The 26,935-nt window shown below is 47.7% G+C and overlaps 1 protein-coding gene and 1 long non-coding RNA gene across 2 annotated transcripts; both read left to right on the top strand.

The window, feature by feature from the left end:
• Nucleotides 1-1,253: 1,253 nt before the first annotated feature.
• LOC128459259 (uncharacterized) lies at nucleotides 1,254-6,997 on the top strand. The gene is made up of 3 exons (XR_008342121.1): nucleotides 1,254-1,488; nucleotides 6,178-6,308; nucleotides 6,661-6,997. It is a non-coding gene; the product is annotated as an uncharacterized LOC128459259 (long non-coding RNA).
• Nucleotides 6,998-11,254: 4,257 nt separating this feature from the next.
• Nucleotides 11,255-26,860, top strand: LOC128458664 (serine/threonine-protein kinase BRSK1). The gene is made up of 20 exons (XM_053443586.1): nucleotides 11,255-11,342; nucleotides 11,750-11,844; nucleotides 13,356-13,441; nucleotides 13,714-13,854; nucleotides 14,519-14,635; nucleotides 14,855-14,888; nucleotides 14,985-15,053; nucleotides 15,142-15,288; nucleotides 17,203-17,234; nucleotides 17,461-17,625; nucleotides 20,979-21,076; nucleotides 21,291-21,441; nucleotides 21,555-21,615; nucleotides 22,465-23,083; nucleotides 23,279-23,327; nucleotides 23,813-23,936; nucleotides 24,050-24,151; nucleotides 24,248-24,356; nucleotides 24,644-24,733; nucleotides 25,332-26,860. Exons 1-20 carry the CDS (start codon nucleotides 11,255-11,257, stop codon nucleotides 25,574-25,576), a joined length of 2,622 nt encoding a protein of 873 aa, XP_053299561.1. The 3' UTR covers nucleotides 25,577-26,860.
• Nucleotides 26,861-26,935: the final 75 nt, after the last annotated feature.

Below are 26,935 nucleotides of genomic sequence, written 5' to 3'. Positions count from 1 at the left end.
TTTACATGCTCACGTGTCAGTGAGGGATCAAACTGCTGGAGAGTCAATTATCTCTCCAGCTTCAGACAAACGAGTGGTTCAGATAAAACTTTGAAATATGAAATGAAAAGTGAGATGTTCTCCTGCAGCTGAACTCTGTCCACAGACTGATCTGTAGTTTGATGTTTAATCAACTTTCCACTGAGGGGGAAATAGTCTCCAGGTGAAAGTTCCTCAGGACATTTTGAGGGTAAAGTTTGAAAGTGACCTTGTGACAGTGAGAGAGACTGAGAGCCGCTGAGGCTTCATCTCAGTGAGTCATCAGTGAAAGATGCTCACAGATGATTCAAACTTCTTCTAGTGGCTTCAGCTCCAAACCTGAAGTTTCTGTTGATATTCAGGAGCTTTATTCTCTGACCTTGGAAACATGGCTGCCATGTGCTGCGTGGTGATGCTGCAGCCTGATGCTGCCACCAGGGGGCAGACCCCCCTCCCTGCTTTCACGTGGGAGGTGAACTAATCACTCAAGGAAAGTTTAAGATCAAACTTTATTGATCTGACTCAGACGAGAAAATAATCAATAAAAAAACAGTATATAGATAATATACATGGAAATATTGTTTTTAGAGAAAAGTACCTGAGTGAAGTACAGTTACACAGAATGAATACATGTGGATGTAAAACTGTATTTGTACAAATGTAGAGGGAGATATTAAATAGATTTATACATATATATGCAAATAACTTAGTATAAAGATATTTAAAATATTATGACTTATAAAAGGATATGTCCAATATACATATATGTGTTAATAGTATACAGTAGGTGACTTTCACAATAAGAGGCATGTGTAATATAACATAATGTGTTATAATATAATTGGTTTAAGTTCTTAATTAAGATGTGAAAGGAACTTTTTACACACACACACACACAGACACACACACTTTACATGAGGGACTTCCTCACAACTATTGAAAGTTTATTTGTTGAGCTGAAGCTGCTCTGTGATTGGATAAAACCATTTTACCTTTTTAAATATCAGGTGTTTGAAGATCACGTCAGTTTCATCACCTTCTTTAATCACAATAGTTTATCACGTTCTTCTTTATACATGAGTCTGAACCACGTGAAGGAGGAACCCCCCCCCCCCCCCCGAACCTCAGTCAGGTCACTGCCCCCTCACCCTGACACCCCCCCGCCCTCCCCTCCCTCGTCACTGTGCTGCCCTCTCACATGCTTATCTCCTCCCACCTCCCTCCCCTCCCCTCACCAACTCATCTCCTCTGTCTCTCTCTCTGTGTCTCTCTCTCTCTGTGTCTCTGTTGGTGGCGCTGGGATCCATTGGCTCTCTGGAGGACAGGAACCGGACAGGACTCGCACCCTCAACCCACAAACACACACTGCACCATGTCGGACTCTGAGACCGCCGCCGCCCCCGTCGAGGCCCCCGTCGAGGCCCCCGTCCCTGCTGTGTGTGCAGGCATCAAGGCTGACCTGGACAAATGGTGGGTGATGGTGTGCATGTTGTCTAATGTGTGTGTGTGTGTGTGTGCAGGAGAAAGTGAAGAACCGCTCGGCATCATGTCTCCAAACTTCTAGGATCCATCTCCTGATCGTCGTCTAACGAGCGTCCGGCGCAAACTGGTCTAAATTCTGAGCTGAACTTTGCACTGATGCGAGGGGGGGGGGGGGGGGGGGGTCGGCGATTAAATCATAATTCATCAGCATCCTAACATGCGCCACGCTAAAATGGAGTCTCTTCATTGGACGCAGTGGTCAGCACGAAAAAAAAGGGGAAATGAAATGTTGCATGTGAAATCGTCCCGTCGGCCGATGAGGGGAAAGGTTGTGTAAACCTGGGGTGTCTCTGCGGGGGGGGGGGGGGGGGGGGGGGGGGGGTTAATGATGTGTGGCAGGAGGTTGATGTTTCATTCTCATCCACACGCATGGATGAAGCCTGGGAATCTGCTTGCGTCACGAGCCGTCCCTTCCCCAGAATGCTTTGCGTTTCGTCCCCCGCCATCTCCTGTCCCCTCTCGCTGTGTCCTCGGGTGGAGACGCCGGCCTTTGGGTCATTTTGTATTATGTAATATCAGCTGGAAAAGAACAACATGGACGACTCTTCTCTCTCTGTGTGTGTGTCTGTGCATGTGTGTGTGTGTGTTCATAGAGACGTGCAGTGACACAACACTGTGGTTTCTTCTTGTCTGTGGCTTCTGGGCTGTCGGGCCCTGATAAGGTGTCGTGGGTGTGAATCCCTCAGATAAGAGCTTCTTCAGGAGGGAGGGCGTGATGCACATGTTTAGACTTTATCCTCCATTTTAACTTTTTCAAAGAAGTATTTGCAGACTCTGATAAAACCCTGGAACCCTCGAGCTGCTCTTGTATTCAGCCTCGGTGCAGATGAGCTTTTTATTGCTTCTTGTTAAAGAGCGCGTGTCTCTATACTGGGATCGGACAAAGGTCGACTCTCTATAGGTTCGGTTCAAAGCTCCAGACTCATGAGGTTGACACTGATAAGGAGTCGCTCATGTGACTTCTCCTGATGTCAGCAGAACCTCGACCTCTGACCTTGACACGTTGACCTTCAGGCGACAGAAGTGAGCAGAGAACTGAACTCACGTTGAACCGAGGGACACAGGAAAACCCTTGAAGCTTCAGGGTGTAGGATTTAAGAAGGTTCCTGGTTTGAGTCCCGGTTCTTCAGCTTCCTCCCGACCTGTGCAGGAAGTGACCTGTAGTGAGCAAAGTAGCTGCTGCCATTGACATCCCACTGGTTTTACTGGTATTGACCTGGGCAGAATGGGATCCAGTCGTAACGTAGAAGCTCGGCTGTGGAGATCCGGTGTTTGTTGACATCGACTCCGGCTCCCGTCCCCAGACACCTGAATGTCCTCGTCCTCCTGAGTCCACGTCTTCGTTGACGTCTTCTTCCTCATTTTTCATCCTGGAGATATTTGTGTTTCTTGAGTCTCTCCTGCTGTCTCCTCATTTTCACTGAGGACAAACTGACTCGAGACATGTCCCCCACACACAGCCATTAGCCACAGGACATTACCCAGAGTTCAGTGCAGGTCTGACAGCAGATACAAATCAGCATCTGTCATTGGCTGTCGCTGGGCAAAGGTTAGAATTCCGGATTCTCTCAGACGGGAGGTATTTTACAAACCTTCTGATCTAATATTAGCTTTGTCTAAACGTGTTCGAATTTCCAACACTCAGCTCTGTGGTCCTGTCTGCAGCTTCCCACTGAGGATCCAACATGGCTGACTCATGTGAAACCAACACCCTGGGTATTTATAGGAGTCTTTTAAAAGTCCTGGATGGAGGTGTGTGTGTGAGGCTGTGTGTGCAGGAGACATGACAAGCTCCAGAGATCATGTTACTGCTCCACCTTCTTCTTCTTCTCACCCGGCCTCTCAGGCACTCTCATGGGGGCGGCCATGTTGGATTTAGGCCCTTGTGTGGTGATAAGTAATCATGTTTCTGTCATATTTCATTTATTTTCCATGAAAACAGGAGCAGACTCTTCATGTGTTTGTGTTTATGGAAGAATCGATTATTTTTATTTTTTAAGTTTTAAAGCCGAGCAGGAGTTTTGACCTTGTGAAGGTCAAACGAGTCCGACTCAGAAGTTTGAGCAGCAGGTTCCTCAGTGAACTTCAGAATCTAAATCAAGTGGCAGTTATAATAATTCAACTTGTTTAATGCAAATCTGATTAAATTAGTTCAACAGCCGACCTCACTCTTCAGGTTTCATGATGGTGACACTTCAACAATCATTATTTCACAAATTCAAAGATCTGAGTTCAAATATTAAATATTATATTATAAGTGTGATCAAATATAAAGCCAGAGATGTCTGTAGGAAGCTGTTTGCACGTCTCACAGATCATTAGTGCTGGTTTGTGCATGTGAAGTAAAATATGTAACTTATTGAGGCGTTGGTTCTTAACTAATATTTACTGTCGAACTCCTATAGTAATGTGTTGGCTGGGAGTGAACCTGTGTACTTTACACAACACACACACACACACACACTCCTTCAGGGGAGTTGAAAGTAAGCACACACTCCCGTCCTCCTTCGTTATCTACACACAAACACACACATTGATTGTTACTTCTTCCTTAAACCTATTTCATCTCACAACAGGGACATTTGTGAAGTTACAGCAGCAAGAGTCAAAAATAGACACAAATAATAAAAAAGTAAACCTGCAATATTTCTAATTGCAGAGAAAAAAACATTTAAAAGTTAACTTTCTTGTTTACCCGTCACTTGGAATCTGTTATACATGAGAGCAACCTCCTTTCATGTGCACCTCAGTTATTACAATAGATTGAATTATATGGGAAACGCTGATTAACCTTTAAACACGTCAAAGTAAATCATCGACCCTATGACCTGCTGTTCGTCCCCATAAGGAAGAGAAGTCCAGATAATGAGACTGTTCAAACAGATTCAAGTCCCCACAACGTGAGCAACACACACACACACACACACACTGATCCTCAGTCATCAGTAACTACACAACTCGATCACATGATCACTTCACTAATGTTTGTCTACCTCATCTTTAATTGCAGCACCTGCTCTGTGATCTATTATTAATGTCTGGCCAAAGAGTGAGTTCAGCCTAAATAATTCAGTTTCCTGATGATGACATCACTCCTCTGCTCAGACCGACAAAAAACATATTTACTTAAGTGAATATTTAAAACTGAATATTAGTTTGATTTGATGCTACTTTTAATGATTGTATTCAAATGTAATAAGTTCATTAAGTCTGGTTCCCCCCCCCCCTCTGACCCTGTAATGGGACCCGGCTCGTTCGGCCATGTTGTCTCTCAGACGGCGAGTGATGGCTGCACAGATGTGAGGGGGGGGGGGGGGGTTTGATGGAGGATCTCTGGAGCACAGAGCCTCACAGAATCAAGAACAAGGTTCGATTCTCATTTCAGCTCGAGTGAGGTCACATGCTTTTTAATATTCAGCAAAGAATAAAACAGATTCATGGTTTTACTGTAATAAAGCACAACCAGGTCGGTAGAGAGGCTTCACCCACTCAGTCGGGTTCTCTCTGGATTGAGATTAAACCATCGTGTGTGTGTGTGTGTCTGTGTGTGTGTGTGTGTGCTGCAGCAGGATGATCTGACAACACAACCATGTTCCACACTGCATTAGATCATTCAATAACTCCCCCCCCCCCCCCCCCCCCCCCCCGAGCGCTCGAACACTTCTAACCACCATCTAGAAACTCGTGCTTTGCAGTGGCACGAACTCATTGTGTCTCATTTTGCAGCACACACTCTCCACTGCCCCCCCCCCCCCCCCCCCCCCCCCCTCTGGCAAAGTGCTGAGTGATAATCCGGTGCAGCCAGCTGTGTGTTACATCACCACCGGCACCGAGCCACCGACCCTGTGTCATCAGCTCCTGTGTTCAAACGCGTTCACTCGGCCATGTTTGTTTCTCCAGATTCAGTTTGGATGAGATGAGGTTTCAGGTCTGAACGAGGCCACAGGGCGATGATGTCAACCATCACACGGGGGGGGGGGGGGGGAGGAGGCGTGGCCTAACGTGTACATTCCACTCAGTTACAGTATTTTTAATCTGCTGCTGTTATTAATCTAAATGTTGGATAAAGAGCAGAACTGTGATGGATACTGTTCGTGGTGGGGGGGGGGGGGGGGGGAGGAGGAGGAGGGATGCTGTCCTGCTCTCTGATGGGCTGAGCCGTGATTGGACGAGGACGAGCAGAGGATGTTCAGACGTCAATGAGCGATGGGCGGAGCCAGTGGGTGGGTTTTACATTCATGTAACGTGAGACCCCGCCCCCTGTGGGCTCGGGGGAGCGATCACGCAACCTTCCTCCCTCTCCAGCGTCCAATCAAACGTCAGAGCACTTCATCCACATGGCTTCTCTGTGTCCCCGGCTCCTCCTCTGCCCCCCCCCCCCCCTCTTTCACTCCATCACCCTAATGCTCGGTGGCAGCGTCGTCTGCCTCAATTCTCTCTTTCTCTTTTCATCCCTCTTTTGTCACATCCTTTTTGTGTCCTGACGCGTCGTCGTTTCTATTAAAACGTGTTTGCACATGAAACATGCGTGTGTCCTGTCAACACGTGGACTCAGACGTGCTCTCTGTTGACAGCCTGTGAGAGGAGGTGATACTGAAACGTGTTGTGTTCTTCCAGCGTTGCAGAGAAAGGAGTGGAGGGCTGCCAGGACCTGCTGGAGGCCTTCGCTGCCTGTGTGAAGAGCGCGGCCGAGGCCTCGTCCTGAGGAGCCGCCTCACGCCTCCCATGTCAGGAGCTCCCATTACTTGGTGATTTGATTTACTACTGGTTATTTTCCTGCCTGATGCTGCTGGTGTTAGACTGGTTTAATATGCAGCTAATGTTTGAGTGAAACTACTTTTCACAATGAAAACCACAAAGAGAAAAGAACAATTTAGGGTTTAAAATTAAACATCAAAGGCAATCAAGGGAAACTATTAAATAAATACAAATGGAGAACGAGGGAAAGAAAACGAATCACAGGGTCAACGTGCTACTCCACGACCTTTGACCCCTGATATTCACATTTGAGTGTGTGTGAGACCTGAAGAGTGGAGCTCCCACTCTGATTTCCTTAGTGACCTCTAACGCCCCCCCCCCCCCCCCCCCCCTCTCCTCCAGGTCCAATGCACTGACTCCTCCAGGTTCCCAGCATTCCCTTCTGCACAACAGCACCGGACTGAATGATGACAACAACGATGATGATGATGAAGATGATGATGGTTCATGCCCTGTTGATTCAGGCTACATTTGGGATCTGGCAGCAATAACCACAGTTCCCCCCCCCCCCCCCCTGTTCTAGACTTTTCAGGTGTCCCTCAGTCTTACCCCCCTCCCCCCTCTCCCTCTTTGGCTGATATACAGAACATCGACTTGTTGTCGCTTCCAGAGAGCCGATGGGCTGTAATGTAATATTGCCGACTTGAACTTATAAATGGAAATAAAAGTATGAAATATTCTTCCTGGTTTGTTTCACTGTGGATATGAAAGAGACCGAAGGCGTCGGGTTCAAACCCTGATCGGGTCTGTGCGGGTTTTCCTCCGCCTTCATACATCTGGTTACACAATTTAACAACACAATCATTACCCCTCCTCAGGGAGGCACCTTCACAGTAACACTTTGAAGTAAAGTACAGGTTGTGCAGCAGGAACAGTTGTGCTCAAAGTAGAATAAAGAATCATCACGTGTTCACATGAATTGATCTGAAGGAGAAACCATGTTAGACGCCGGGGGTCACAGAGCGACGAGGTGGAGCGCCCGTTTGACCACAGTCACACAAACAGACATCAATACATTCAGCTGTTTGTTCGGCTCGTCCTGCCCCGGGGGGGAATTCACACACACACACACACACACAGGGGAGTCAACCCTCTATGGACTCACACACACAGGGGAGTCGATCCTCTACTGACACACACACACACACACACACACACACACACAGTCAGATTTACAGCCAGTGTACATGTGACTGTAACACGTCTACATACCTGAATATAGTAAAAACTTGTATCTGTTTTTAAATACATAATTTCAAATGTACAATTTATGTAAATTCATACAAAGATTTTACAGAATCTTTATTGATTAATCCACATTTTTAAATATAACAACTGAACACAAGATGGAGCCAAACTTATGAAGCTCACTGAGGTATTTTTTCTTGTAGTAAATCATGATGTGGAAACTTCACACAACAGCCTGAGTGTGTGCACGTGAGCTGACTGTACATGTGTGTGTGTGCACGGGATACATACATGACCTGTGCAAACATGTCCTGTCGTTCCAGGAATCGAACCCCCGTCATCAACATGTGAGAGAACATACTATGTCGCAACTCACAAATACACACATGCACACACTAACACACAGAATCTCACACACACACACCAACACACAGCATGCATGTCTTGTGAGGACACTTTGACTGAAACTATTTAAATGAGCAATATCCAAACTTATATCTTTACACTGACAGGAAACAGTGTCACTGATCATTAACACACTGACACACACACACACACACAAAGTGACACCGTGTGGTACATGGCAGCACGTGTTGCAGTTACGTGAACACAACTGCTCCACCCTGCACTTGACATCAGACACTAGGCCCCTTCACACGGGCGTCCAGCTACATGCCTGAGGCAGATTCCACAGAGCAGGAGGGAGGAGCCGGGTTTCAGCCTGAGTCTGCACACAGGAGGCTGAAGGTCAAAGGTGAGGGGTCGCACAGCAGAGAGGGACTAGAGCCAATAATTAACCCACAGGGTTTGGAACCCAATCAGTTCCCTCCAACTCTGATTCCCTAACGCCTCACTAATATATGATGAAGCTGCAATCTGATATTCAGATGATAAACAGAAATGAATCAGAAACACGTTTTATTTATTGGTGCAGTTCCAGCCTGTTGAGGGTCAGAGGTCAGAGGTCACAGCCCCTCAACTGAAGGAGGTGAGAGTTTAACTCCTCTGAGCCGACGCATCATAAAAACTAACTGTACGACAAAATATCAACTCCTCAGGTTTCAATCTGTTTTACTGTCATACAGCTGTGAGTGATATATAAACACTGATGATATATAAACACTGATGATTTATAAACTGATGATATATAAACACTGATGATATATAAACACTGATGATGTATAAACTGATGATATATAAACACTACATGAAAATCTCCTTCTCTACAACATCTTTAATATTTGAAGCTCGTTCATTTGTACATGTTGAAGTGTTGAACCTGCAGCGTAACAGCGCCACCGTGTGGTGTAATACCAGCAGCCCCCACACGGTTAGAGACACAAGAGGAAACCAGGTTCCTCATCATGTTCATGTCTATTCTGTGAGAACCAATCGGACCAGACACGTTTTATTTAGAATGTCATACTCATAGAGGAAACACATCTCATTTTAGATTTGTCCCCAGTGAACACAACCTACTGAATAAAGACACACACACACACACACACACACACACTCACACACACACACACAGACACACACCATTAGATAATCTGAGCTGCATCGACCTGACGGCATCAAGAGATTAAGATTAGAAGGGATAAAGATTTGGGAGTCATACATCACAATGTGAACCTTAATCACACATTATGAATCTGAACCGGTGCTTCGTGTTCTGCTCTCACTTATCATCCATTATGTGTTTTCAGGATATTTTTAAGAACAAGTGACTTAAGCACATAAAAGCAAAATCCCTCCGGTTGAAAAATAAATATATTCCTATTCCTGCGACTGGAACTCTCAACTTTAAAAAAATAAAATAAACATAAAACACACAAGAACAACATCTAGTTTAATTGAGCTTCAGGTCTCATATATATCTATCTATCTATCTATATATCGATCTATCTATCTATCTATCTATCTATCTATCTATCTTGAAATATTAATTTCAAGCCAACACTGACATAACTGACAATTTTCGTAGGAAGAACAACAAGTTACAATTTCTGACGAACAAACAAACAAAGACTAAACTCTGTTGTGTTTAATGAAGCTTGACTTAATCCTAAATTAAGTAAACTACAAAGTATAAAGTATAATTTATCATCTATTATCCTACATGATGTTCAAAGTGATTAATTCAGCTGTGCTTCAGGGATCATGTGTTAAAATCAATATTTAACATCTCGAACACATTTAGTAAATTCTGTTCGATAAAAAATGTAAAATAATATTTCATATTTGATGGATTTCTCTTGTTTTAATGTTTAGGAGTTTATGGTTTTCGTTATTTCGACGGAGCAGTTCGGTAAATGATGCTCGTCCTGAAAACATAAACCTGCTCCTCAGCTGCCTGCTGGGATCTCCCTGCATGGTTTTAATAATCTTCTGTTCATTCAGGATGTTGGTGATTCTTTGGTCCATGTGGGGTTTGCTGGTTATCTCCAAGTGTAGCGGCAGCCAATCACATCGCGAGGAGCTCTGCTGTAGTAAAACAGGGGGTGGGGGCAGAGAGAGAGAGAGGTGGGGATGAGGGACCCGGATGCTGATGCTGCCCGATGAAGAAGAGGAAAGAAAGGGAAACGCTACGGGTCACTTGTGACAGCCTGAAACATCACATCCGAGAGATTTGTCCAGATTCTTCTTCTGGATTGTGCTGAGCGGCGGCCTGAGGGGGGGGGGATGCGCACAGAGAAGGAGCGGAAGAGAGAGGGAGCACAGGGAGGAGGAGAGGAGGAGAGGGGGAGAGGAGGAGAGGCGGCTTCCACCCAGCTGAGGATGCTTGTTGTTTCCAGGATTTAATCACCGGGCCCTGCGCTCATCTTCCCCCGGCACCGAGCGCACCTCTCCCCGCTGCGGCTGCCCCGCACCTCGCCCTCCTGCAGGCCCCGGGCAGCCTGAGGCTCTTCGCCCTGGTGCTGTGTGTTTTCTCTTCTTCCTGTATTTCCTGATGCAGGGTCTGGGAGGGGGTGAGCCGAAGTGTGCACCGGATATTGGAAAACCCATTCTGCTGGCTGATGCTGTTACGATAATAGATTCTTATCCGGACGCGTCTGCACGCAGAGGAACATCCTGACCGAACCAGGCCGGACTGGGAATGTGTGAAGCTGCCTGGGACCAACATGAAACGGGTTTTTGGACGGTAGCAGCAGCAGGGGGATGAGGAAGGGGGGGGGGGGTCCCTGATATCGATCACTCAATGGATTCAATCAGAGCTTTCTGACTTGGGATATTTGAGACTCTGCTCTTACAGAAATCAATTTGTGGCGAATGTAGCCTTCCGGTCCAGGTCTGGGTGAGGTGCTTCTGTTCGTCCAGCTGCACACAACCAGCTTTAAACTCCTCTCTCCCACAGCAGGGGTGGAGGAGACTATTGTGGACAAACCTCACACACCCCTTCTCCTTCTCCTCATCCTTCTCCTCATCCTTCTCCTTCTCCGCTCATAAACGATGCTGCTGCAGTGAGTCACACCAGCCGATCCTGGGAAATACTTTATTCTAGGCCTGGTGATAAAGAGTGGAGCCCGGGCCGCCTCTCGCTCCCAGCACGGACCTGACCGCATGACAAGCAAGTGCATGGGAGTATCCTGCAGGGCCCGGCTCTAGATCACGACCACGCCAGTCCTCCGCGCCTCCTCTCGTCTCCTCGCCTCGCCGCCGCCTGGCATGTGCGTAACGGCGTTACGCACGGAGCAGGACCGAGCCCTATCTTGATCCGCCTCGCATCGGGAGAGAGAATTTCAGGATGAGCAGCAAGGAGTCGACGGTGGGCCTGTCCAGCCAGTACGTGGGGCCCTACCGGCTGGAGAAGACCCTCGGGAAGGGCCAGACAGGTAGGGACCTCGGAGTCCTGCAGCGATGAGGTTGGGAAGACGCCTTCCGGTCGCAGCAGCTGATTCCAGGGTGTTAACACCCTTATTCAGAGTCAACTTACAATCCCCATTATACCCTGATCTCATGGTCTAATCCTCATTGTGTGTCCTCTTATCTTCAGTGGTTTTATTCTGAAAGAGCCTCCTTAATTCCATAATCACGTATTTTAATATTTAGGGAGGGAAAGACTTCCCAGCAGGCCTCTGAATAAATATCCCAGTATATGATGAGATCGGTCAGTGTTTGTGACAATGTCAGTAAAGCCTCCTGAATTATGTATGACATCCCCTCCTTCCAGTTTTCACACTGCATGATGATCCTGATACTCCGACCTGTGCCTCCTCTCTGTCTCCCTCTGCCTCTGCAGGACTGGTGAAGCTGGGCGTCCACTGTATCACGGGACAGAAAGTGGCCATAAAGATTGTGAACAGGGAGAAACTCTCTGAATCGGTTCTCATGAAGGTACAGAACTCACAGGACTCACTGGTCCCAGTTAGAGGATGTGGGGCCACTTTTCAATGATACAGCACTTCTGGTATGAAATAGTAAATGTGGCCCAGATATCCCAGAACACACGTGGGCCACCTTTAGCCCAGTTGGTTGACATGTGGTGGTTCTGTGGCTTACCTGTGGCCCAGATCTGGCAAACGGGGGGCGGACCAACCAAGTGGGAGGGCCAGATGACAGGGTGACAATGTGGGTCCAATCTGGGCCAGAGACGTTTTGCCATGTGGGGTCTGTCTCCAGTGTGTGTGCCGTTCTGTCTCCAGTGTGTGTGCCGTCTCTGCAGCCGGGCCTGTCATCATGTTGTCTGCAGAGCTCCACCACACTCACACCTCCGACCTACAGACAGGGAGCTTCTATCTGAGTCAGGCAGAAGCTCAGGAGTGGGTGGGCCCGGCCTCTGTGCAGCGAACAATAGAGATGATTTCAGTCTGTGATGAAAGCTGCTGCAGCTGAAACACGCTGGAAGCTGTTTGTGTTTCTAATGTGATCACCGGAGGCGCCGTGCAGGTCGAACTTCAGACAAGAAGAAGTGTTCATCTCAGAGTTCTTTAGAAACCTGCACGTATAGAAGTAGAAACTTTAGAGATCAGGTGTCTGGTACCTGCAACCTGCTGTGTTCTAATGTTAGCTGAGAAATAAGTCTAAAAGAGACTCAATTCACTCTTTAGTGTCATAATCCTAAATGTGGCTTTGAGGTTTTGTCTTCCTGCTGCTTATTGTTGCTGAATCCTCGCACCGTAAATATGTTAGCATAGCTTTAATAATTCAAACACACAATGTCATAACTTTAATCATGTGTCAGTTTATTTCTTGGCCACTTCAAGGCAGCACAAGAAGCTGGAAACGCATCACAGAGGTTTTGATTATCAGCCGTAATGTTTTAACCATCCGAGGTAGACTCACCACGAACTATCAGAATGTGACCCGATGTTGTTTTCTCCTGTTGAAGTCTGAACGATATCAGCTGCATTTTAGAGAAAATTCGTTTTACTCGTAATGTCAAGGAGAAGAACTACACTTCCCACAATCCTCAGGTGTAACAGCGACGTCTCTGATTGGTGGAGCCCGCTGTGACCTGATGTTTCAGTGTGACATCACGTTTACAACAGAACAAACATGATTTCTCTTTCTCACCAGGTTTAAATTCAAGATTAAACTAAAAAGAAGGTAAAGCACTTTGCAAAGGGGATCTGCAGAGTTAGAGATATTAATGTGTGTTCGTCTATAACAGCGTCACATTAACATTCACTGTTTATATAAAGTTCAACTTTAAGTTCAACTCTGACCTCACTGACACTAACACTGGCTTATTTACACCTTTTAAAGAATTCACAGTTTCCTTCTGCTCCACATTTCTCTTGATGCTAACTCATCTGATTTAACTTCCTGCTGCGACTCACATCTTCCTCTTCCAGCTTCTCTAACCTCCCGTCTCCTCACCCCCCCCCCCTCCTCTGTCTGTCCAGGTGGAGAGAGAAATAGCTATTCTTAAACTAATAGAGCATCCTCACGTTCTGAAGCTGCACGATGTCTATGAGAATAACAAATACCTGTGAGTACCTCTTCATCTCGCTCTGCTCCACACTGACTCGTTCTCTTTCTGCCTCTGGATCTCTGCCAGAGTGAAACAACCTTGAGTCTTAAAGACAAAAAAAACACAAGACATCAGAGATACACGAGGCTGTCGAGTGTGTGTATGAGTGTGTGTATGAGTGTGTTTGTGTGTGTATGTACAGCAGAGGCACAGCAGTGACTTATGAGTATGAATGCAGATCCTTTCTCCTCTTCCTCACCTCCCTGACCTCTGCCCCTCCTCATCCTCAGGTACCTGGTGCTGGAACATGTGTCCGGAGGAGAGTTGTTCGACTACCTGGTGAAAAAGGGACGGTTGACGCCCAAGGAGGCCAGAAAGTTCTTCAGACAAATCATCTCCGCCCTCGACTTCTGCCACAACCACTCCATATGGTCCGTAACTGAGCTTTACCCCTTCTGTCTTATTCTGTTCTTTAATACCTGTAATTTAATCATTAATAAATATTCTTAATCAGTCACATGAGGATATCATTTGAGTCAGTGACAGCAACGTTTTCAAATCTTTGTTTAAGTATCTGTACATCAGTCAAGAGTTAAAACAACTGTGCAGTTTTTAACTACTTTTAAAACTTTCTAAACGTGAGGGAAAGAAGAGAAACACAAAGATGTTAGAGATGTTTTACCTCTTTGGAATATTATTAACAGATTTCTGATATGAGACGATTCTTCACTTTGAGAAACCACTGGTGACATTTCACGCTGGATTCTATTCTGTAAATATATTCACCCGTATATTTAACCATAAGTTGAGTAGAAGTAAAAAGTCTTAAAGGGTGGATGGCTCAGCAGTTACAGCGGGTCGTCCACTATCCAAAGGCTCGGTGGTTCGATCCCGGGCTCCTCTATATGAACCCCAAATTATCGGCAGTGTGTGATGTTAATGGGTAAATGACAAAATTGACCCTAGCTGTAAACTAGAAAAACACTATAAATACACACAATTTGGCATTAAAATGGAAATATATTTAAGTAACTGTACAACGTGTGTGTGTGTGTGTGTGTGTTTGTGTGTGTTTGTGTGTGTGTGTTCGTGCAGCCACAGAGACCTGAAGCCAGAGAATCTTCTCCTGGACGAGAAGAACAACATCAGGATCGCAGACTTCGGCATGGCGTCGCTACAGGTCGGGGACAGTCTACTGGAAACCAGCTGCGGGTCAGTGCGAGGCCCAGTGGGACCAGTTAGTGGTCCAACAGGACGTCTTCTTCACGTAGTCGAGGGATTTGTTTATCAGAAGCTTTTTTGAAACGAGGATTTATCAGATTAGACGTGTTGCTCACATCTGGAAACACCTGTTCAGGCGACTCTATGAATAAAGTGTGTCCTTTGTGTGTGAAAGTTGTGTAATCATTTCATTTCTTTCTCTCTCTCAAGGTCCCCTCATTACGCCTGTCCAGAGGTCATACGGGTAAGTTACCTCCCTCTCAGTGTGTGTGTGTGTTCATGTGTGTGTTTGTGTGTGTCTGTGTGTGTGTGTGTTTCTAATGCTGTGTTCATGTCTCAGGGGGAGAAGTACGACGGTCGCAGGGCCGATGTCTGGAGCTGTGGAGTCATCCTCTTTGCTCTTCTTGTGGTAAGAACTTCAGATCCTCTTCACCTTCCAGCTTCTGTTCTTTCCTCTGGTTTCTCATCATCCACCTCATCCTCCCGTCCTTTCCCAGGGTGCTTTGCCCTTTGACCACGACAACCTGCGGCAGCTCCTGGAGAAGGTGAAGAGCGGAGTGTTCCACATGCCTCACTTCATTCCTCCGGACTGCCAGGCCCTGCTCAAGGGAATGATAGAAGTCAACCCGGACAAGAGGCTCACGGTGAGAGAGTTCAAATACCTCCTCAATAATAATTAACAGTTTGATATGATGGTGTATTTATATATGTGATATATTTTTAATTTCCAAAAGGTTAGGATTATCAAGCCAAAGTTTAATAATAGAATCAAGGAGAGATTGTCAAAGCAGATGAAATGAAAGATTTGTACGAGGACAAATACACGACAGGGGACGGAGGAGATGAATTATGTTCAATATGTTATTATGTTTGGATAAACAGTCAGAATCAATATCGGCCAAACATCGTTTATGTCACAGACGTGGTTCTGTCCTGTCAGTCACTGTGAGGAGAGCAGAGGAGGAGTGACGCTTTAACCATGACTCAGCAAGTCAGACAGGAAACTGGAGCCTGAAGATGGAGGAGCAGCCGCCACATCCACCTCACCTTGCTTGGTTCAGACCTTCACACTCTTCAGTTTAGACTGAACCTAAATATCAGGTGTGAAGGTTCCTCGGACCACGATCCGGACCAATGCACCCGGAGCTGTGAGATGAACCAGGGTTTGATTCGTCTGCAGGGAAAACTCTTTATTTACCAGATGTTTCATGCGGAAGAAGTGAAATAAAATAAAAGACACAGCCTCTGGGTTTGTGTCAGAGGAGTCGACATGAGGAGGAGAGAAAGAGCAGAGTGCACGGATGAGTTTGTGGAGGGGAAGTGGACTCAGCCATTAGTCCTGAGGTTTTTATCTGTGTCCTCGGAGGTGGAGGTATCTGTGTGTCATGTGACCGGATGAATGAAGCAGCCTCATCAGGAGCTGAAAGGAGGAGGCAGGCGCTGAGGGCGAGGGAGAGGACCTCGCTTCCTTTTCACCTAAATGCCAACTTTCCATGGCGAGGACAGCGAGGCCTGAAAAGAGACGGGCAGCTCATAGAGAGACTGTGAGGGGGGGTAGGGGGGGAGGGAATGAATAGATGACAAAGGACGACTGGAAGACATTCCACTGCTCATAGAGGGAAGCTGGGCTGCAGCAGGCGTAGAGACTCGTGGATGTGATGTGATGATGTGATGATGTGGAGCCGTGAAGTAACGAGCCAGTGAAACCTCTGGTCACTTAGTCGTGGAGCTGAAACGCAGCAGATCTAATCAGAGCTGTTGATTAATGGAGCCTGGAACCAGGTCAGACTGTCTCTGCTCCATGGAACCAATCCACAGACTGGGAACCTGTGTTTGTACTTAACACTGGAAACAGGAGCTGTGACAGTGAGCAGACTCTTTTAGAACCGATCGGCTTCCAGAGGTGAATCCCTCCTTCATCTCCTCCTCTGACGGTAACAAGAGGTTAACTGGTGGAACCAGGCCGAGCAGCTGAGAGATGAATCATTACATAAACACACATTTGGTTCAGAGCAATAAAAACATTGGAAGACTGTGAGTGAGGGACTACAACTCCCATAAGCCATCGCAAATGTTTGCTTTCCGATGTATTATATGTAGTAATATAAAAATATCCGTGCAGAGAATACACAAAATATTTCTACAGATTCAAAACTTCTTTACACACACACACACACACACACACACAAAGATGATGAACGACTACTACATTATTTCACAAGCACAAAATATTTGTGAAGCTAATATGATCCCGTAGCATAGCGCCATGCTAACAGCAGCATTGGTAACATGCTGATGTGAAGCAGTTGAACGTTAGCATGCTAACACCTGCTCATTAGCAGGATGATGACACATCACATATCTCATTGAAACTTTGACCTTTGACCTTTACAGCTCAGTACTGTAAAATACTGGTTTGAGTCAGGACTGTTTTATTTTACAGTTGTCCAGTAAATGCTTTAAATTGTTTGATTGACATGTCATTGAATTAGATGAAAAAAATGTATTTTAATATCAACCAGTTCTTTAATATTGTCTTTTATTTCTGTGGGTTTCAGCTAGAAGCAATACAGAAACACGCCTGGTACCAGTAAGTTCAACTTTCACTTTTCTCCAAAGCAACAGTAGAAATCTCTTTTCTAGTGGATTCATATTAAATATCAGATATTAACAGATACACAGACTGTGATTGATGGTTATAGTTGTAGATATAGAAACTGGTTTGCTGCTGCAGCCTCTTGAAATGCCTTCATAGAAAACCTGTAGACTCTGTCCTGCAGCCTCCCTGACTCCGTGCGCTGGTGTCTTCCTGTCAGGAGCGGCCGTAACGAGCCGTGTCCGGAGCAGCCGGCGCCGCGACGCGTGTGCGTGAAGAGGATCCTGTCCCTCACGGACCTGGACCCCGACGTGCTGGAGAGCATGTACTCGCTCGGCTGCTTCCGGGACCGGGTCAAACTCACACAGGACCTTACAAGTGAGGAGTGAGTAAATCCATCAAACACTTCAGTGCAAAGACAAGACCCTGTTGATCCTGTTGGTCACATGGTTCCCTCGGGTCGTTAGGACAGACTTCACAGTCTCTCCTTCATCGTATTTAAACCGTCTCAGACATGAGCTCCGGAGATTGTCTTCACAAAGACGTCCAGACTCTTTTCTCTTCTCATTATTTACACTGAGAGCTGCAGAATGTTGTGGTGATCCTGAAAAGTCTAGTGTCCCCTCTGTCTCCTCTGTCTCTTCTGTCCCCTCTGTCTCCTCTGTCTCCTCTGTCCCCTCTGTCTCTTCTGTCTCCTCTGTCTCTTCTGTCCCCTCTGTCTCCTCTGTCTCCTCTGTCCCCTCTGTCTCCTCTGTCCCCTCTGTCCCCTCTGTCTCCTCTGTCTCCTCTGTCTCCTCTGTCTCTTCTGTCTCCTCTGTCTCCTCTGTCTCCTCTGTCTCCTCTGTCCCCTCTGTCTCCTCTGTCTCCTCTGTCTCCTTTGTCTCCTCTGTCTCCTCTGTCTCCTCTGTCTCTTGTGTCCCCTTTGTCCCCTCTGTCTCCTCTGTCTCCTCTGTCTCTTCTGTCTCCTCTGTCTCTTCTGTCTCCTCTGTCCCCTCTGTCTCCTCTGTCTCCTCTGTCCCCTCTGTCTTCTCTGTCTCCTCTGTCTCTTCTGTCTCCTCTGTCCTCTCTGTCTCCTCTGTCTCCTCTGTCTCCTCTGTCTCTTCTGTCCCCTCTGTCTCCTCTGTCTCCTCTGTCTCTTCTGTCTCCTCTGTCTCTTCTGTCTCCTCTGTCTCCTCTGTCTCCTCTGTCTCTTCTGTCTCCTCTGTCTCCTCTGTCTCCTCTATCTCCTCTGTCTCCTCTGTCTCCTCTGTCTCTTCTGTCTCTTCTGTCTCCTCTGTCCCATCTGTCTCCTCTGTCTCCTCTGTCTCCTCTGTCTCCTCTATCTCCTCTGTCTCCTCTGTCTCCTCTGTCTCTTCTGTCTCTTCTGTCTCCTCTGTCCCATCTGTCTCCTCTGTCTCCTCTGTCTCCTCTGTCTCTTCTGTCTCTTCTGTCTCCTCTGTCTCTTCTGTCTCTTCTGTCTCCTCTGTCCCATCTGTCTCCTCTGTCCCCTCTGTCCCCTCTGTCTCTTCTGTCCCCTCTGTCTCCTCTGTCTCTTCTGTCTCCTCTGTCCCATCTGTCTCCTCTGTCTCCTCTGTCTCCTCTGTCCCCTCTGTCTCCTCTGTCTCTTCTGTCCCCTCTGTCTCCTCGGTCTCCTCTGTCCCCTCTGTCTCTTCTGTCTCTTCTGTCTCCTCTGTCCCATCTGTCTCCTCTGTCTCTTCTGTCTCTTCTGTCTCCTCTGTCCCATCTGTCTCCTCTGTCCCCTCTGTCCCCTCTGTCTCCTCTGTCCCATCTGTCTCTTCTCTCTCCTCTGTCTCCTCTGTCTCTTCTGTCTCCTCTGTCTCCTCTGTCTCCTCTATCTCCTCTGTCTCCTCTGTCTCCTCTGTCTCTTCTGTCTCCTCGGTCTCCTCTGTCCCCTCTGTCTCTTCTGTCTCTTCTGTCTCCTCTGTCCCATCTGTCTCCTCTGTCCCCTCTGTCCCCTCTGTCTCCTCTGTCCCATCTGTCTCTTCTGTCTCCTCTGTCTCCTCTGTCTCTTCTGTCTCCTCTGTCTCCTCTGTCTCCTCTGTCTCCTCTATCTCCTCTGTCTCCTCTGTCTCCTCTGTCTCTTCTGTCTCTTCTGTCTCCTCTGTCTCCTCTGTCTCCTCTGTCCCCTCTGTCTCTTCTGTCTCTTCTGTCTCCTCTGTCTCCTCTGTCTCCTCTGTCCCCTCTGTCCCCTCTGTCTCCTCTGTCCCATCTGTCTCTTCTGTCTCCTCTGTCTCCTCTGTCTCTTCTGTCTCCTCTGTCTCCTCTGTCTCCTCTATCTCCTCTGTCTCCTCTGTCTCCTCTGTCTCTTCTGTCTCCTCGGTCTCCTCTGTCCCCTCTGTCTCTTCTGTCTCTTCTGTCTCCTCTGTCCCATCTGTCTCCTCTGTCTCCTCTGTCTCCTCTGTCTCTTCTGTCTCTTCTGTCTCCTCTGTCTCTTCTGTCTCTTCTGTCTCCTCTGTCCCATCTGTCTCCTCTGTCCCCTCTGTCCCCTCTGTCTCTTCTGTCCCCTCTGTCTCCTCTGTCCCCTCTGTCTCTTCTGTCCCCTCTGTCCCCTCTGTCTCTTCTGTCTCTTCTGTCTCCTCTGTCTCTTCTGTCTCTTCTGTCTCCTCTGTCCCATCTGTCTCCTCTGTCCCCTCTGTCCCCTCTGTCTCTTCTGTCCCCTCTGTCTCCTCTGTCCCCTCTGTCTCTTCTGTCCCCTCTGTCCCCTCTGTCTCTTCTGTCCCCTCTGTCTCCTCTGTCCCCTCTGTCTCTTCTGTCTCCTCTGTCCCCTCTGTCTCTTCTGTCCCCTCTGTCCCCTCTGTCTCTTCTGTCTCTTCTGTCTCCTCTGTCTCCTCTGTCTCCTCTGTCCCCTCTGTCTCTTCTGTCTCCTCTGTCCTCTCTGTCTCCTCTGTCTCCTCTGTCTCCTCTGTCTCCTCGGTCTCCTCTGTCTCCTCTGTCTCCTTTGTCTCCTCTGTCTCTTCTGTCTCCTCTGTCTCCTCTGTCTCTTCTGTCTCCTCTGTCTCCTCTGTCCCCTCTGTCTCTTCTGTCTCCTCTGTCTCCTCTGTCTCCTCTGTCCCATCTGTTTCCTCTGTCTCCTCTGTCTCCTCTGTCTCCTCTGTCTCCTTTGTCTCTTCTGTCTCTTCTGTCTCCTCTGTCTCCTCTGTCTCCTCTGTCCCCTCTGTCTCCTCTGTCTCTTCTGTCTCCTCTGTCTCCTCTGTCTCCTCTGTCCCATCTGTTTCCTCTGTCTCCTCTGTCTCCTCGGTCTCCTCTGTCTCTTCTGTCCCCTCTGTCTCCTCTGTCCCCTCTGTCTCCTCTGTCTCCTCTGTCTCCTCTGTCTCTTCTGTCTCCTCTGTCTCCTCTATCTCCTCTGTCCCATCTGTCTCCTCTGTCCCCTCTGTCTCCTCTGTCTCCTCTGTCCCCTCTGTCTCTTCTGTCTCCTCTGTCCTCTCTGTCTCTTCTGTCCCCTCGGTCTCCTCTGTCTCCTCTGTCTCCTCTGTCTCCTCTGTCCCCTCTGTCTCCTCTGTCCCCTCTGTCTCCTCTGTCCCCTCTGTCTCCTCTGTCTCCTCTGTCTCTTCTGTCCCCTCTGTCTCCTCTGTCCCCTCTGTCTCCTCTGTCTCCTCTGTCTCCTCTGTCTACTCTGTCTCCTCTGTCCCATCTGTCTCCTCTGTCTCCTCTGTCTCCTCTATCTCCTCTGTCTCCTCTGTCTCCTCTGTCTCCTCTGTCTCTGCTTCTAACCCTTGGTTTGTGCGTCTCTGTCTTCAGGGAGAACCAGGAGAAGATGATCTACTACCTCCTGTTCGACCGGAAGGAGCGATACCCCAGCTGTGAGGACGAGGACCTGCCGCCCAGGAATGACCTCGGTGAGCAGAGTCGAACCAAAAACTGCTTACCTATAGATTTATGTCAATTAGCATTTCTGCAAACTCCAGCTGATTTTTAAAAGATTTTTACCCAAAAAATGTACACAGGAAATAAACAAATAAATAAAAAATGATTAAAAGCTTTATTAGGTTTTTTTATTTCACTTGTAATATGTATTTTTGTGTGTTTTTGAAAACCTCTCTGTCCTCACAGACCCTCCCAGGAAGCGCGTGGACTCGCCCATGTTGACTCGTCACGGCCGCTGTCGTCCCGAGAGGAAGAGCCTGGAAGTCCTCAGTGTCACGGACCAGGGGTCTCCCACCCCACCTCGCAGGGCTCTGGACACGAGCGCACACAGCCAGAGGTTTGAACCAACGATGATGTTTGTGTAGCTGATTGAATCTGTGACACACAACATGTTAAGACTCTAAAGTACGGGAGAATCTCTTGACGTCTGTCTCGTTGTGTCTTTGAAAGGTCTCGTTCAGTCAGCGGAGCGTCCACTGGTCTGTCCTCCAGTCCCCTCAGCAGCCCCAGGGTAAGAACCTCTGTCCTCAGATACCTGCACTGTGCTTCATTACATCATCTGTCCCATGTGTCCCATCCACAACATGCACCAGTCAGTTTACCAGTGTGTATTCATCCACAGCTGAAAATAGTCCCATCAAAGTGGAAGCACTGATTCCTTATTTAGGTCGAGTTTCATAAAAACTACAGAGAACAGTTGTTTTCAGGAATTGATGAACTTTAACTAACTTTAACTAACTTTAACTAACTTTAACTAAGTTTAATTAACTTTAACTAACTTTGACTAACGCCCCGGTCACACTGGATGTGCTGCATGTGCCTCACAGAGAGTTTTGTTTATCATATCGTGTACTTCCTGTTTCAAAGTAAAAGCACTCGAGCTGAATCCTGACACACTTGCAGGACTGAAAGATTCACGGCTTCACTCTGTAGATTTCTGGTATTTAATCGAGTACATAGATCTACTTTTCTTATCTTTTATTCGAGGAAATACAGTGCAGCAGACACACACTCTGTGTAAACTACAGATTACAGTAGTTTAGATCTGAGGCCTTCACCCTGCGATGATAAATTAAACACAGTTTCCTGAGGAACCAGACAAACCAGCTTCCAGTGATCTCTTTGAACTGGTCTCCATGTCTCTGTCACATGTCATGTTCATCTCACCTCATGGACACATCTCGCTGCCTCTGTCTCACACGCTGACACACAAACATAACCTGAGAGGAGAAACCACTAAACTCATCTTGTGTTCGAGGCTTGTTGAACAACTGTGTCCATGACTCATAATTCATGACCATTACTCTCTGTCCATCCCTCTTTCCCTCCTTCTCCCCATATCTCTCTGTCTGTCCATCAGAGTCCGGTCTTCACTTTCAGCCAATCAGAAGTCACCTCCACTTCCGCTCCCTCCTCCAAAGACCCCAAACCAGGAAGTGCCGCCACCAGCGCTCGGCCCACCCGCCCGGCGCCTGACCCCAAAACCATGACCCTGCCCTCAAAGGGCCCCACTGAACGGCACCAGCTTCACTCCATGAAGTCCCTCCCTCTCCAGACTCCACGCTCCCCCTCCCCGTCTCCGTCCCCGCTCCTGTCCCCCATCCCACGCTTCTTCAACTTCCCCTCGCCGTCTGTCTTCAAGTCCAAGAACTCCCAGTCGTCCTCTAACTCCTCTGCCACCCCTCCCCCTGTTTCACAGGTCACGCCTCAGGGCTCGCCGCTGCCCACCCCGCTGGGCACGCCCGTGCACCAAATCCAACACCCTTCCTCCACCACCCCTCCCTCTTCCTCCTCCTCGTCTTCTTCTTCCAGAGCCGACGGAGGCGGCGGGGGGGCCTCCCTGTCGCTGACCCCGCCCTCCAGTCCGGGCGGCAGCGGCGGCATGGCCGCCTCAAGCTCCGCCCACTGGAGAACAAGGCTCAACTCGTTCAAGAACAACCTGCTGGGCTCGCCGCGCTTCCATCGGCGCAAAATGCAAGGTGAGGCAGATCAGTGACATCACTTCCTGCCAAGTCTCCTTCAAAAGAAGCGTTCAGAGAATCAGATTCTTTTATTTATTTTACTATTTATTCTAATTTGCATTCGAATCCAGGATTGAACAAGAACCTGCATTTGCATATCATTAAAACTCACTTCCTCGCTTCTCCCCCTCCTCTTTCTCTCTGATGGTTTAGTCCCCACATCCGAGGACATGTCCAGTTTGACTCCAGAGTCCAGTCCAGAGTGAGTTCACACGTCTCTGTGGATAGTTCCGTGTTTTCTGTCCAAGTACAAAACATCAACACAACTACAAAAACAACACAACAGATAGAAACCACAATGGAAGCGACGACACATGATGACAGTGAAAGGATGATGAAATGTGATGCTTGTCTATTTGAGGAGTTACGGTGCAGGTGCTCAAATTGTTTCACTGTTAACATCCGTTGTCGCTCACGTTCGTTGTGGTTGTGTTTCCGTTGTGTTTCCGTTGTGTGTCTTTGTTCTGGCGCAGCACAGGTCCTACACACTGCCTCTTGCATGTTAGTGGATGGGTCATTTCAGTGAGTTGTGTTGTCAGAGCCGTTGGCTTCAGTGATTCCCCTCGTATCTGTGTGATATGTGAAATCACACCAAGTGGGGATTTACTTTATCTTGTGATGTTTGAGACGAATGGAGCGTGAGTTCACTTCAGCAGAATCACATGTGAGCCTCTGGTTCATCTGCAGACTGGCCAAGAGGTCGTGGTTCGGTAACTTCATCAGCCTGGAGAAGGAGGAGCAGATCTTTGTGATGATCAGAGACAAGCCGCTCAGCTCCATCAAGGCTGACATCGTCCACGCCTTCCTCTCGGTGAGTCACGACCGGCGGGACTTCATCTTCCATTTATGACTTTAACGGCTCGAGCGTTTATCTTTTAATGTGACCGTCCCCCTCTTCCTCTTCCTCTTCCTCTTCCTCTCCAGATCCCGTCCCTCAGCCACAGCGTGGTGTCTCAGAACAGTTTCCGGGCAGAGTACAAGTCCTCCGGCGGCCCCTCTGTCTTCCAGAAACCTGTCAAGTTCCAGGTATTGCTTCATTTCTCTTCTCAGCCTCGACATCTGGGTGAAGTCATCAGAAATTGGAAGTGAAAATGCTTCTCGTTGGTTGTGACTCTTCTGTAGGTGGACATTGCTTTCTCAGAAGGAGAGAGGGAGCGAGAGAGGGAGCGAGCCGAGAGGGAAGGAAGGAGACAGATGGGAATCTACAGCGTCACCTTCACGCTAGTAACAGGTACAAGGACTTTTACTCAGGAAGAGAATGGAGACACAAAGCTGGAGGTGTAAGACTTTTATTAATAATCAAGGTTTTATATAACAAGGTTTTATTTAAAAATAAAATCTGGACAAACGATGAAGAGTTACATTCCAGACATGCAGCTTGTTTCCACTGCCCCCAGGTGTCAAACAGAAGTCGTTGCATGTTATCTGTGACGCTGGAATAATTTTTAATATGAGGCAAATTCAAACTGGTTTCAGGTTTCACTGTTTCTGGATTTTAATTTCCTCTTTTTTTCTCAGGTCCCAGTCGCAGATTCAAAAGAGTTGTGGAAACCATTCAGGCTCAGCTGCTGAGTACTCACGATCAGCCGTCTGTGCAGGCACTGGCTGGTGAGTGACTCATCACATGATCTCCTGATGGTCTCAGACACGTCCTGAGGGTGAAGTCCACAGAATCAGGTCTTCACCCAGAGTTTGTCTTTCACACGTGAACAACACAACATGAGGTTTTCTGCACAGACGCGTTCACAACACCAACAAATCCTCCTCATGACTCAGGTGAGAGGTGGAGCAGCCGGAGACAGGAAGTGATGTATTAACTCTGCTGCACCCGACACCGTCTTGAAACCTCTGGGATAATGTCCCCATGTGAGGAACCAGCAGGAGATTCTCTCAAAGATTCATCATGTGTGTTGATCAAGTGTCAAAGAAACGACGGATGAAAAAGCAAAAGAACAGAAATAATAGAAACATCTGAGGAGGAATAAGAGGAGGACCTCCTGCTGTGTTGTTCAAGTGTGAAAGACAAACTCCGGAGAAAGTCCAGACAGAGAAGCGTCTCCAGAGGTCATCTTTGAAAACGTCCACACACACACACACACACACACACACACACACACACACACACACACACACACACACACACACACTCACACACGTGCCCTGTATCCACATGTGACTGGTTTGTTTCCGTCTGCTTTGACCTCAGATGAGAAGAACGGTCAGCTGACTCGCCAGCCCAGCACTCCCTCGCGTCAAAACTCCCGGCGTTCCGAAAGTGGATCGGACCGGGAGCGGGGGGGGCAGGGGGAGCGGGGGGAGCGGGGGGAGCGCCCGGCGGACGGAGGAACCGGAAGTGGGAGCAGCAGTAGCACCGTCTTACAAAGGCGAGGGTCAGGGAAAGACAAGACCAGACTCCTCTCGTCGTCCAATGGGACGCAGTCTCATCCCTGAGAAGAATGTTGTGGAGGAGAGGCCTTCCTCTCTTCCTTCCCTCTGTCCTTCCCACCTTGTTTCCTTTCCTGTTTCCTTACTTTCTGCCTTTGCCTCCTGCCGGTACCCTCGAGCAAAGGGATGGAGGCGGGGGAGTTTTTCCTTGGAGCTGATCGAAGGATGTGATGGAGAATTCTCCACAAGAGGCTGGTTTCAGCAGACATGTAAATCTGTGGGGGGGGGCGGGTCGATCCCTCGTCGGTTCAGTTCCACCTCACCAGAGAAACACAGGAAGCGTCACAGCCAGAGAAAGGCGTAGCTCACCCACTCCAGCCAATCAAGAAGCACATGGCCTTCCCGCTGACCAATCACACGCAGCACGTGGTTCAGATGGAACAGGAAACCTCCCACCTGTCAGTCAAAGTGCTGATTATCTCCAGATCATCACCTGGATCCTCACGTCTCCCCGACACCACCTGACCCAACATGAACCTGCTCCTCTCTCCTCCTCCAGGCAAATCGTTTCTCAAGCAAGGCACCGAGACGAGGACGCCCCCCTGAGGACGGAGCTGGAACTACAGAACGAGTCGAAACACGAATAACTAGCGACCTGACCGAGTTAGTCTGAGAGCAGAGCAAATCAAAGAAATGACAGAAAATGTAATGGTCTGTGTAACGTAGCCCTAAAGGTGAAATTCACAACTTTTCCTTCGAGTGTATGAGAAACATTAAATCCCACAATTATTTCTGGATTACACTGATAAAGCTATGATACCGTGTTGCCTTTTAACGGAGGAGAAAAAGTGGATAGGTAGTTAGATTTAGTCCCATTTTCAGGACACTGTAGTCACACCACAGGTAGAATCTCTCACAAGTTAAAACTCCAACACAAAACTGAGAATAGACACAAGTGAGCGAGAGCCTCTTGAGCGAACGCAGCGATGATGAAGGTGTGAGGAAGAGGAGAGGATTTACTCCGTCTTAATCGATACGTCATATGTTCATTGAAAGAGTTCTTGTTCTCTTTTCCTGCTGTGAAGAAAAACCTTACAAACGCAAATCCACGAAAAGACACACAACTCGTCCATCATCATCAATTCAGAGACGTTAAGTTCGGAAACACTAACGGTATCAATTTAGTTTGAAAACTCTTGGAATTACAAAAGCGTAAAAACTTAAAAACGCAAATTTACAGAAAATGATTAAACCTGCAATATGATTGTTGGCCACTGGGAGGCAGCGGAAACTTGACATCTGCTTTTCATTCACCTTGAACTTGAACTTGTTAGTTAACCAATGCTAGAAATTTCGGGGGACAGAGTTCACAGAAGTTTAACTCCAACCCGATTCGTCTAGTCACAGGAAGTAAATGTTTTTATT

This window comes from Pleuronectes platessa, chromosome 16 (genome assembly GCF_947347685.1).
Source record: "Pleuronectes platessa chromosome 16, fPlePla1.1, whole genome shotgun sequence".
NCBI classification, from domain to species: domain Eukaryota; kingdom Metazoa; phylum Chordata; class Actinopteri; order Pleuronectiformes; family Pleuronectidae; genus Pleuronectes; species Pleuronectes platessa.
The sequence above is the reverse complement of the archived record's forward strand: the minus strand, read 5'-3'. Positions and strand labels throughout refer to the sequence as shown.

Excerpts from the sequence above, each read along its gene's own strand:
- LOC128458664 (XM_053443586.1), top strand. The coding sequence starts at position 11,255 with ATGAGCAGCAAGGAGTCGACGGTGGGCCTGTCCAGCCAGTACGTGGGG. Across the intron at positions 13,442-13,713 it reads TATGAGAATAACAAATACCT|GTACCTGGTGCTGGAACATG; the intron begins GTGAGTACCTCT and ends CCTCATCCTCAG. Across the intron at positions 24,152-24,247 it reads AGAAACCTGTCAAGTTCCAG|GTGGACATTGCTTTCTCAGA; the intron begins GTATTGCTTCAT and ends ACTCTTCTGTAG.